Consider the following 12,061-nt stretch of genomic DNA (forward strand, 5'->3'; position numbering starts at 1 on the left):
TTCACAGTAGTCAACTTTAATCACACACTCATTTAATCTTTGCAGACAGTTGAACCCTATCCCAGTGCACACAGAGGTCACAGAACTCATCTAATCTTTTCTCACCCTTGAAGTCTGTACACATTTGAACAATCACACACACATACACACACACACACACACACACACACACACACACACACACAAACCTCCACACCCCCACACATCCAAGGTAACAGTTCCATTTATGGAAGTCTTCACAGTTATGGGGTTATCAGGATGTAGGCAGGATTGTTTACAGGATGAGACCGGAGACGGAAACTACGTCGAGAAGATGCGGCCAGAAACCTGTCACGGATTGGTCCAGAAGACACCACATCCCCTCATGCATATTCTTAATCTGAATTGTTTAAATCTGACCGGGCCAAGATAGAATTTGCTCTTCTTCAGCTGCGTCTGATGTAAGACTTGTGTAGTACCGGCAGTCAGGGACTGTGGAGAGCCCGGATATCTGTATTAGACTTGTTGTCAGGAATAAACTTTTTAAACTTATGACGATCGGCTAAGTCTTCTACTTCACCTCAATAACAAGAACCCACGGAATAAAGAAGCTGTGAAAAGACTGCTTCACAGCCTACTTTTGGAACTAAGCAGCTGGACTGTCCTAAAGACGATCCACATTGGTGTGTTGGAGAACTTCATAACACCATTGAATGAAGATTCATCTAAGGGCTTGAGGAATTACTGACGGACTTTATGGGACTTAATTTGACATTATGGGACTCTATTTGTCGTGACCAGCTGGAGTCAGGATCAGGTCACCCTGGCCGAGAGACTCTCCTGATCCATGGCCAAAAAGAGATCTAATAATCCCTCGCTAATTCGCGCTTCAAGATGTACGGTTTCACTACATCAAAAATTTTTAGTAGGTAGTTACATGATACCGTACGTGCATGCTATTGGCTGGCAGCATCCATGTGTGCACTGCGTTCCATCTCACGGTTCATCCCGTGACTTTTCTTTAATACAAAAGTGCTTTAAACAGTGTCACGACCTTGTGACACTAAATGGTTAACCACATATACCAAGGTGTTTTTGTTTGTTCTCAGCCTTCCGAACTGGTTATGGGCTGACCCTTGAAAAGTTATGTTGTAGCTGTGACTTTATTTTGGGGATCCTAGTTAGGTCCCCCATTTTTTAAGGGAGGGGGTGTCACGACCTTGTACAGTCTGTTTACCTGTCTCTCAGTGGTTTGTCTTTGTTGCAGCTACTGGGGGTTGGCTGGTAGGCGGAGCTGTGAGGGAGTGCCTGTTAAGGCCCACCATTCTGGGTTGGGCCTGCAGGACTTTTTAAGGACTGCCCTTTTTGGACACTCTCTCTCAGCTGGGCCTGCCGCAGCCTCATCAGCCTGATGATCACCCTGTTTGGTTTGTTGCACCTTACAACACAGCTCCACACCATGATTCACGCATCCACACACAGCTAACACTACTGATATCCTTCATACTTACACATGCCATCAGAAAGTTGTTGTTGTTCATTTGTTTTAGTTAAATAAAACTAAGTTTGATCGTTATATCTGTGTGAGGCCCTCCTTTTTTTGTTGCCGACCTTGAGCCAGGTGGTAACAACAGTCTATGAGAGTGTGAGAAAGGTAATACAGATATAAGGTGGTTTAATATTAGTACAGGGAGGGTTCATAAACGTTTAAATTACCGTAGATAATAAAATAAATAATCGCTATATTGCAGAATTTTGTTTTTCTTGGGTGGTCCTGGAACAAATTCACCTTGAGTAACAAGCGATTACTGTATCTAATTCAGATCCTCTCCCTAAGCAGCATTAACAGTAAAAATTTAATGGAAAAACATTTATCTCCTTTAGAAAATGTCTTACATTTAAATTGAGTTTCAATATTTTGGTTGATTGATAATCTTGATAATTGATGTGGAGGATTTATAGCACTGTGCTTAGCTACAGAAAACTTTATTCCTGTTTTTCATTTTTGGACCAATTCTCTGCTGAAGAAAACGGGACATCTATTTGCAGCGACCAGCCGGAGCCAGGAGCAGGTCATCCTGACTCTCCTAACTCGCCTGGCCAAAAAGAGATGTATTATCTAAATCAGAGCATCTGCCCAAGCAGTAGTTACAGTAAGAATTGAAAGGAAGAAAATGCATCTACTTTAGAAAATGTCTTAGATTTAAATTGAGTTTGAATATTTTGGTTGATTGATAATTTTGATAATTGATGTGCAGGATTTATAGAACTGTACTTAATTTATATGCAATAAAATTTACAAAATTCAAATTTATCAAACTATCCATGATATAAAAGTTTGCGTTTTTCTGTATTCATCAGAAAAAGTTCTAAAAGGTTATTTTTAGTCAAGTTCACTTAAAAATGTGCCCAGAAGGGCTCCATCCTAGCCCTCAAAATATATCTAGTCAGTAACAACAGTCAGGATTCATAATATGCCAGCTACCTATGCTGGCAGGATTTAGGGCCAACTGAGTCTCAAAGTGATTCTTCTTTGCTGAACCAGCTCTGAAATGGAGCAGTGCAGATGCCGAACAAACACAGGTAGTAAGTGCTAGGCGAATTGCTTTACCCTCCAGCTGAGTAGTGCTTCGTTTCAGCTGATTTGATAAAGACCCATCTGCGCCTGGAGATACATTGGAGCCAATCCTGCGGTCACTCCCAAATTTGCTGAAATACTGGCAATCAGAAATTTCCTTCTGCACGTTCTGTGTACCACCCAGATCTTTGAAAACTGTCAGCTGAGAGCATTGCCCCTTTCTGGAAGATATTTACTTGCTTGATTTTAAATAAGTTATATGCAGGGATGTACAGAAAGGGGCTCAAAAAAGTACAGAACAGTTGTAGGATATGTGTAGAAAACAGTATTGCCATTGTCAAATGGATGTTTCTGTACCAGAGCATTTTCTGGACCCTAAAGGAGCACTCCTTGGCAGGTAAGTTAGTAATGACTTATTAATTATATACAGGAGTCAACAGGAAGAGACAGGAGAATAGACAGAAACCTGGAATGAAAGTTATGTTTGGGAATAGCAGTCAGGTTTCTTTTTTTTTCTTTTTTTTTATAAAGAGCACATCCAAAAGGCAATGTCCCAATCTGTTATGTTCAGCCTCGAGCACATGTATGCGCAATGTCACTATCATATAAACAATCACAGTTCTCCTAAGTTTTTATGTTCTTTCAATCATTTTTTAACTCTTAATGTGAACATTGTTGTGAATTATTTACAGGAAGGTTAGGGTGATTAAGGATAGGAATGGAAGTGTATTGACAGGTGCCAGTAGTGTGATGGGAAGATGGAAAGAGTACTTTGAAAAATTGTTAAACGAGGAAATTGAGAGACAACAAAGACTAGAAGAGGTGGCTGTTGTGAACAAGTAAGTAGCAAAGATTAGTCATAATGAAGTGCGGAGGGCATTGAAGAGGATGAAGAGTGGAAAGGCACTCGGTCCTGGTGATGTACCTGTGGAGGTATAGAAGTTTTCAGGAGACTTGGCTGTACAGTTTCTGACTGGGTTGTTTAACATGATCTTAGATAGTGAGAGGATGCCTAAGAAATGGAGGAAAGTGTGCTGGTGCCCATTTTTAAGAACAAGGGAGATGTGCAGAGTTGTGGCAACTACAGAGGAATAAAACTGATGAGCCATACAATGAAGCTGTGGGAAAGAGTAGTTGAAGCTAAGGGCAGAAGTGAGCATTTGTGAGCAGCAGTATGGTTTCATGCCAAAAAAGAGTACTACAGATGCAGTATTTGCTTTGACGATGTTGAAAGAGAAGTACAGAGAAGGCCATATGGAGCTGCGTTGTGTTTTTATAGATCTGGAGAAAGCCTATGACAGGGTGCAGAGAGAGGAACTGTTGTATTGTATGAGGAAGTCTGGAGTGGCAGAGAAGTATGTTAGAGCAGTGCAGGACATGTATGAGGACTGTAAGGCAGTGAGGTGTGCTGTAAGTGTGACAGAGGAGTTCAAGGTGGAGGTGGGACTGCATCAGGGATCAGCTCTGAGCCCCTTCTTGTTTGCTGTGGTGATGGACAGGCTGACAGACAAGTTTAGACAGGAATCTCCATGGACTATGATATTTGCAGATGACATTGCGATCTGCAGTGACAGCAGGGAAAAGATGGAGGAGAAGCTAGAGAGGTGGAGGTTTGACCTGGAAAGGAGAGGAATGAAGATTAGCCACAGTAAGACAGAGTACATGTGTGTGAATGAGATGGACCCAAGTGGAAGAGTGAAGTTACAGGGAGAAGAGATCAAGAAGGTGAAGGATTTTAAGTACTTAGGGTCAACAGTCCTGAGCAATGGGGAGTGTGGAAAAGAGGTGAAGAAGCCTGTACAGGCAGGATGGAACGGATGGAGAAAAGGTGTGTCAGGTGTGATGTGTTTCAGCAAAAATGAAAGGAAAGGTCTACAAAACTGTGGTGAGACCAGTGAAGTTGTTTGGCCTAGAGACAGTGTCACTGAGGAAAAGTCAGGAGACAGAGCTGGAGGTAGCAGAGATGAAGATGCTGTGGTTGGTGCGAGAGAAAAGGATGCAGAAGACATGGTTAGATGGAGGCAACTGATTCACTGTGGTGACCCATGAAGGGAAAAGCCGAAAGGAGAAGAAGTCGTCTCTGTGCTCCCTCACAGGTTTACATAACCGCTTTGCTGTGCGGCGACAGCACTACCCACTGCGCCACTGCACCACCGTGCCGCCCTGCTGATGAACATTGAAACCCAAAGCCCACTTACTGTGCTGCAGTGACTTCTGCTACCATTGCATTGTGGGCAATGTAGTTTTGATGACTGCAAAACACTAGCGGGCCGATGTGTAATAGTAATTAAAAATCATCCGGCGGGCCATAAATAATTCGCCACGGGCCATATGTGACATATGTGACATAAGTGCTCTAAAGTCTTCATCTGGTCGGTAGTCATTGAGCTTAGTGGGATGTCTCCCCTTAGGCACTGGAACGATGCAGGATGTTTTGCATAGGGACAGAATCCTCCTTAGCTGAAGGCTGAGGTTGAATACCTGGTTTAGAGGCTTATCCTGTTTGCAGCACAGGCCCTGACGAGTCTTGGGGAGACCTGGTCTGGTCCAGCTGCCTTCCTCAAACAAAACCTCCTCAGCATTGACGTCACCTTGTCTGCAGTAAAGGCCATGAGGGGAAGTATAAGGTACACCTGTGCACTAATCATGATGTCAGATCAGCATCTTGATGTGGCACACCTGTGAGGTGGGATGGATTATCTCAGCAAAGCAGAAGTGCTCACTATCACACATTGTGGGCAGTATAAACTCAAAATGCCCAACAAAACAAATAGCCTACAGGCAAACGAGAATCAGGAACTGGAGTACAAGATGTGGGCAGAACTACAAGACGATCTGGCCAAGAACAAAGACAGAATCCGGCTTAAAAAGCCTCATGTTAATCAGACTGATCAAGTACGGGTGTGGAGACCAGCAAAAGGTGTGGAGATGAGCACACAGATCTGGCCTCTCCTCCTGCCACAACCCAGCACTGCAGCACTGAAGAGCAGGAACAGCGAACCATGACAAATTAATCCACCTCCTTACTTTTTCCCGGCAGTGTTCACTTGTACAGTGGAAAAGCCGGTCAGTTCGACATTAGCAGTGGGTACAAGTAGTTCGTCAGCCATGTCTCGGAGAAGTCCAAAACCTCTTGGGATCACTTAGCATGGCCGTCTCATCCTTCACTATGAAGGGTTTCACTTTTTCTCTGAACTCAAAAAACCTTTTCAAAGCATTTCTCCTGCTGAGCTAACATACCTCAGTGAAGTAGAGCAAATACTCATATGCTGACTCTATTTTCTTTAAAAAGGCAGTGGAAAATCTCCTGAGTGGTAGTCTGGCCATGCATTGGAATCACTGTAAACAACTTCTCCATCAATTAAAATTGATGTCAACATCACAAACTTACATTGCAGGCTGCGCAGTGTCAATGATGCCTTAATGAGTATGGGTGTAAGTACTCGGCTTTGTCATGCAGTAGACCATGTATGTTACCTGAAATAACAGAAATACACTCTGCCACTGTGTTTGCTGAAAGGCTGATATTACTAAACGTTTCCAGACAGCCTATACTTTCAGCCAGTAACATGCATCTTTTGACAAACTCACCATGTTTGAATGACTTTCCCACCTGAGAAATCTTACTTACCATGTGGCTGGCTTTGACAGCTGCATACTTTGCTTTGCTTGAAATCCTGTCACCTCAGTAGACACATTATACGTTTAGTGACCCGGTACTCCCTCTCATCTCCCTGGTATTTTGCATATTCCTGACCATGTCTAGTTGTGCAATGATGCCTGATGTTTTGCTCCTTGTTGTATTCTCAACTTGTTGCAAACCTTTTTCTTAAGGTTTTGGAAAGAAATGATTAAGTCTGGGTGGCATGATATACTTCCTTCCACTTAGTGTCACTCTGGAATCACTTTCAACAAGTATCTGCATGAACAATACAAATTCAGGTCAGCTAACTTGACAGCAAACACCACTTGTCACAGACCTGAGCTATGGTAGCTCATAAGTGATTTTAAAAAAGCCCAGGGCAAGGATGACATGTAATGACTCGGAAAAAAGGTGTATTTGAGAAAAACACAATAACATCAACATTTAATGTCATGGAGGCCACAAAATATCATTCCATAGACCAATTTAGGCCTGTGGTCCACAATTTTGAGAATCATGTGCTAAAGTATTTTGACAATACGGTGCGCACTCGCGCATTAGCGCAACAACACTTGCGACTTCACCTCATCATGGATTTTCAGTAGGTAGTCATGTGATACAGTATGTGATACAGTCTATTGGCTGACAGCATCCGAAAGTGCGCTACTGTCAGTGAGTCTTGGAACGCAACACACTTCCATGAGACACAAAAGTGCTTTAAACAGTCGATAATAGTGTGAGAAAAGGTAATACGTAAAAAGAAAGAAGGTGGTTTAATATCAGTATGGGGAGGGCTCATAAACATGTAAATTACCGTAATAAGTTAAATAGTTTGTTGTTATATTGCAGAATTCGTTATTTGCATGTGTTTCCTTGAACGCATTAACCGTGAGTAACGAGGGCGCACTGTGTTTGATACAGTGTCTTCTTTCTTCTTTTCCTTTCGGCCTTTCCCTTCAGCGGTCGCCACAGCGAATCAGTTGCCTCCATCTAACCCTGTCTTTTGCATCCTCTTCTCTCACACTAACTACCTTCATGTCGTCTTTCACTACATCCATAAATCTCCTCTTTGGTCTTCCTCTAGGCCTCCTGCCTGGCAGTTCAAAACTCAACATCCTTCTACCAATATACCGTATTGGCCCGAATATAAGGCAGTATTTTTTGCATTGAAATAAGACTGAAAAAGTGGGGGTCGTCTTACATTTGGGGTCTAGACGTTATACCCATTCACAACGCTAGATGGCGCCAGATATCTTTAAAGCGAATGCTGAACTTAACTCTCCAGGCAAACCTGTCCCGAAGAAGAAAAATAAAAATAGCAGTAGCACAAAAAAAAAAAAAAAATAGCGGTGAGAAAGAAAAGAGAAGAAAATAAGGGAAGAGATAACAGAAATGGAGAAACGTAGCAACAATGTGGAGAAAAGTGGGTCGAAGATTGGCCAGCTTAGCCGGGATGTGATAAGACAGTTTTTGCATGATTTGAATGAGGCAAAATAACATGGTTTTTCTCATGAGTATATTGTTATAATCATTTGTTTCAGATGTACTGTAATTATTTTCTGTATAAAAATTAAATTTGGTGTTCAAAAAGTATTTTTTCAAACTTGAGTCTTGAAAAAAGGGGTCGTCTTATAATCAGGGTTGTCTTATATTCAGGCAAATACGGTATTCACTATCTCTCCTCTGGACATGTCCAAACCATCTCAGTTTAGCCTCTCTGACTTTATCTCCAAAACCTGTAACATGTGCTGTCCCTCTGATGTACTCATTCCTGATCCTATCCTTCCTGGTCACTCCCAAAGAGAACCTCAGCATCTTCATCTCTGCTACCTTCAGCTCTGTCTCCTGCCTTTTCCTCAGTGACACTGTCTCTAGACCAGTGGTTCCTAACCTGAGTTCGATCGAACCCTAGGGGTTCGTTGAGTCGGTCTCAGGGGTTCGGCGGAGACAGAGGTCAAAACAAAAACACATCGTGCCGGGTGTTTTTGCCTAACATACACGAATCACTGGGTACGTTTGACACATCGTGTCAATTTGTGATGACACACCCCCCTTAGCCATCATTGGCTGCAGGTGATCACGCTACATTGATTAGCCTACCTGTGCGACAGGGGATTTTGCGCACTCAGTAGTTGATTTATGCCTGTCATGATGGTACGTCATCTGATTGTTTTCTTAATATTTTAATTCGTAGTAACTATGTTGAGCAAAAAAAGAAAGTGGTCAGACGAATATGTGCAACGTGAATTTACATGTACTGTATAACGGAAGGGCGGCATGGTGGCGCAGTGGGTAGCGCTGTCGCCACACAACACAGCGGTTCCAGGTTCGAGTCCCACTCTGTGCGGAGTTTGCATGTTGTCCCCATGTCTACGTGGGTTCTCTCCGGCTTCTCCGGCTTCCTCCCACCCCCAAAAACATGTGGACTGGCAGGTCCGAAATTGTCCGTAGGGGTGAGTGTGTATGTGCGTGGTTGTCCGTCTTTGTGTGTGGCTCCGCGGTGCACTGGCGTCATGCCCGGAGTGTCCCCCGCCTCACGCCCTGTGCCAGCTGGGATAGGCTCCAGCTCCCCGTGACCCGCTGCGGCTGACAAAGCGGTAGAAAATAAATGAATGAATGTGTAACAGAACGCGATGGGAGTCAGCATTCTGCATAATTTGCAATGCCAAGTTGAACAACTCCAGTCTCACACTGGCAAGAATAAAGAAACACTTCCTTAAGCTGTATGGAAAACAAAAGAAACAGACTTGGCTGTGCAAATGACATAAGAGTGGCACTTGCCAAGGTGAAGCCACACATATCTGAACTGGTCTCTCAATAACAACAGCAGAAGTCACACTGATTTGCAGGTAGATAATTTCATGTGAATTCATGCACTGTCTTGGTTTTGTTCTTTGAAAAAGGTGACATAAATGCACCATTCATTAAATACACCAGTAAAACATATACTTATTTCTTAAATTTGAAAAAAAAAAGGTTTTGTTTTTTTTTCTAAGGAAGGGTTCGGTGAGTGTGCATATGAAACTGGCAGTGTCCGGTACCTCCAACAGAGTTAAGAACCACTGCTCTAGACCAAACAACATTGCTGGTCTCACCACAGTTTTGTACACCTTTCCTTTCATTTTAGCTGAAACTCTTCTGTCACACATCACACCTGACATTTTTCTCCACCTGTTCCATCCTGCCTGTAAACGCTTCTTTACCTCTTGTCCACACTCTCCATTTTTCTGGACTGTTGACCCAAAGTACTTAAAATCCTTCACCTTCTTGAAATATTCTCCCTGTAACCTCACTCTTCCACTTGGGTCCCTCTCATTTACACACATGTACTCTGTCTTACTGCGGCTAACCTTCATTCCTCCCTTTCCAGGACAAACCACCACCTCCCTAGCTTCTTCTCCACCGGTTCCCTTCTCACTACAGATCACAATGTCATCTGCAAACATCATAGTCCATGGGGATTCCTGTCTAACCTCGTCTGTCAGCCTGTCCATCACCACAGCAAACAAGAAGGGGCTCAGAGCTGATCCCTGGTGTAGTCCCACCTCCACCTTGAACTCCTCTGTCACACCTACAGCACACCTCACCACTGTCTTATAGTCCTCATACATGTCCTGCACTGCTCTAACATACTTCTCTGCCACTCCAGACTTCCTCATACAATACCACAGTTCCTCTCAGGGCACCCTGTCATAAGCTTTCTCCAGATCTACAAAAACACAATGCAGGTCCCTCTGGCCTTTTCTGCACTTCTCTATCAACATCCTCAAAGCAAATACTGTACCTGTAGTACTCTTTTTTGGCATGAAACCATACTGCTGCTCACAAATGCTCACTTCTATCCTTAGCTTCAACTACTCTTTCCCACAGCTTCATTGTATGGCTCATCAGTTTTATTCCTCTGTAGTTGCCACAACTCTGCACATCTCCCTTGTTCTTAAAAATGGGCACCAGCACACTTTCCTCCATTTCTTAGGCATCCTCTCACTATCTAAGATCATGTTAAACAACCCCATCAAAAACTCAATCGGACACTCTTTTTACCTCCAGGACATTCCTAGCAAACTCCTCCCTCAAGATAACTCCTACTCCATTTCTCTCCTATCTACAACATGATAGAACAACTTAACCATGCTCCTAAACTTCTAACCTTGCTACCTTTCCACCTGGTCTCCTGGACACACAGTATGTCTACCTTCCTCCTCTGCATCATGTCAACCAACTCTACCTTCTCCTGTCATAGTTCCAACATTCAACGTCCCAACTCTCAGTTCTATACTCTTGGCGTTCCTCTTCTCTCTTCCTACGAACACACTTTCCTCCTCTCCTTCTTCGACCAACAGTCGTCCAATTTCCACCGGCACCCTGTAGGTCAACAGCACCAATGGCGGTCGTTGTTAGCCCAGGCTTCGACCGATCCGGTATGGAAGTCATGGGTTTGATTCGCATGTTTGATTTGGGAAAAGTTTCATGCCGGATGCCCTTCCTGACGCAACCCTCTGTATTTATTCGGGCTTGGGACCGGCACAATTAGACACTGGCTTGTGTCCTCTTGCGGCTACATTACTGTATTTGATGCAGTGTATGAATGAGAAAAGTACATCTTGCAGACAAGATGACAAAATACCTGTACATATGACTCACTGACAAACCATCATTATCACGTAACGCCTTCAGTGTTGATTGAATGGGGATTTGGGGATGTGTGTATTCAGATGCCCAGCCATTAAAAAATTACAATATCATGAAACAGATCAATATTTTTTGTCACTCATTTCAGAAAGTAAACCCATATACAAAATAGATTGCAGTCCTTTTAGACCGTGGGTCTGAAAGGACTGCAATTTCATCTGTGCTGTATGTCGTGCATATATCGTACAATTGACAAAAAAGCTGACTTTGACTTTGAGATTAATTTTACATACATTGTCACAACCTTTTTAACTTAGTATGAGCCTCTCATAAAGCGTCTTTCAGTCTCAGACGAGCCTGTGCATTGTGACATCACATGAAAGTAATCATGGTAAAGAGTCCCAGATTGGACACACCATACATTCAGAAGCACACACATTTTCTCCCATCCACATTATTAACATTCTAATGAGCCTTGAAAATGCGTATGTGCGTGTGTGCGTGTGTGTGTGCGTGTGTGTGTGTGTGTGTGTGTGTGTGTGTGTGTGGGTGTGTTTGTGAGGGATCAGGATGTATCCCTCACATGTACATATGCATGTGGCTAATTACCAGTGTGCTACAATGGACTAATACAGTAGAATGAACTAATACAGGGAACAATACAGTTGATCAAAATTTTAAAGAGAATTAAACAATTAAATTAAAATAACAATTAAAAAAAACCACATAAACAAACAAACACACACACACACACACACACACACACACACACACACACACACACACACACACACACACACACACACACACACACACACCAATGTCCCGGTCTTCTTACACTTATCTCCGTTGCCTTTGCAAGGACTCTGTCATCTGTTTCCATGGCATCTGTATCCCCAGGAGATTTCCAGCACAGAAAACAGGAGTGTTTAAGCAGTGAGGAGATGAAATGCTCATTCTTCCATTCTGCCTTTTCTCCAATATGCCTTCCTTTCCCTGATCCCTCTGTTTTTTCATGCTGCAGTGCTAGCTCCTCCATTGCTGCTCTTACAAGCTCTCGCTACTGCAGAAGAGGCGGAGCTTGTGTGTGTGTGTGTGTGTGTGTGTGTGTGTGTGTGTGTGTGTATGTGTGTGTATATGTGTGTGTGTGTGTGTGTGTGTGTGTGTGTGTGTGTGTGTGTGTGTGTGTGTGTGTGTGTGTGTGTGGGTGTCTTTGGTGACTGCTGCAG

General features: G+C 43.2%; 1 protein-coding gene across 4 annotated transcripts in view; it reads right to left on the reverse strand.

Moving 5' to 3' along the window:
• Window positions 1–11,842, reverse strand: part of LOC137612605 (epidermal growth factor receptor substrate 15-like) — a 52,182-nt gene extending 40,340 nt beyond the window's left edge. For 3 of the 4 annotated variants that reach the window (XM_068341219.1, XM_068341217.1, XM_068341220.1), the window contains exon 1: window positions 11,671–11,842. In XM_068341219.1, the coding sequence (XP_068197320.1) occupies window positions 11,671–11,715 (45 nt within the window). In that variant the 5' untranslated portion in view covers window positions 11,716–11,842. Of the gene's footprint in view, window positions 1–11,650 lie in introns of all 4 variants that reach the window. The other variant, XM_068341218.1, reaches the window with a different exon arrangement.
• Between the last annotated feature and the right edge of the window lie 219 nt (window positions 11,843–12,061).

Source organism: Antennarius striatus, chromosome 18, assembly GCF_040054535.1.
Source record: "Antennarius striatus isolate MH-2024 chromosome 18, ASM4005453v1, whole genome shotgun sequence".
Lineage (NCBI taxonomy): Eukaryota > Metazoa > Chordata > Actinopteri > Lophiiformes > Antennariidae > Antennarius > Antennarius striatus.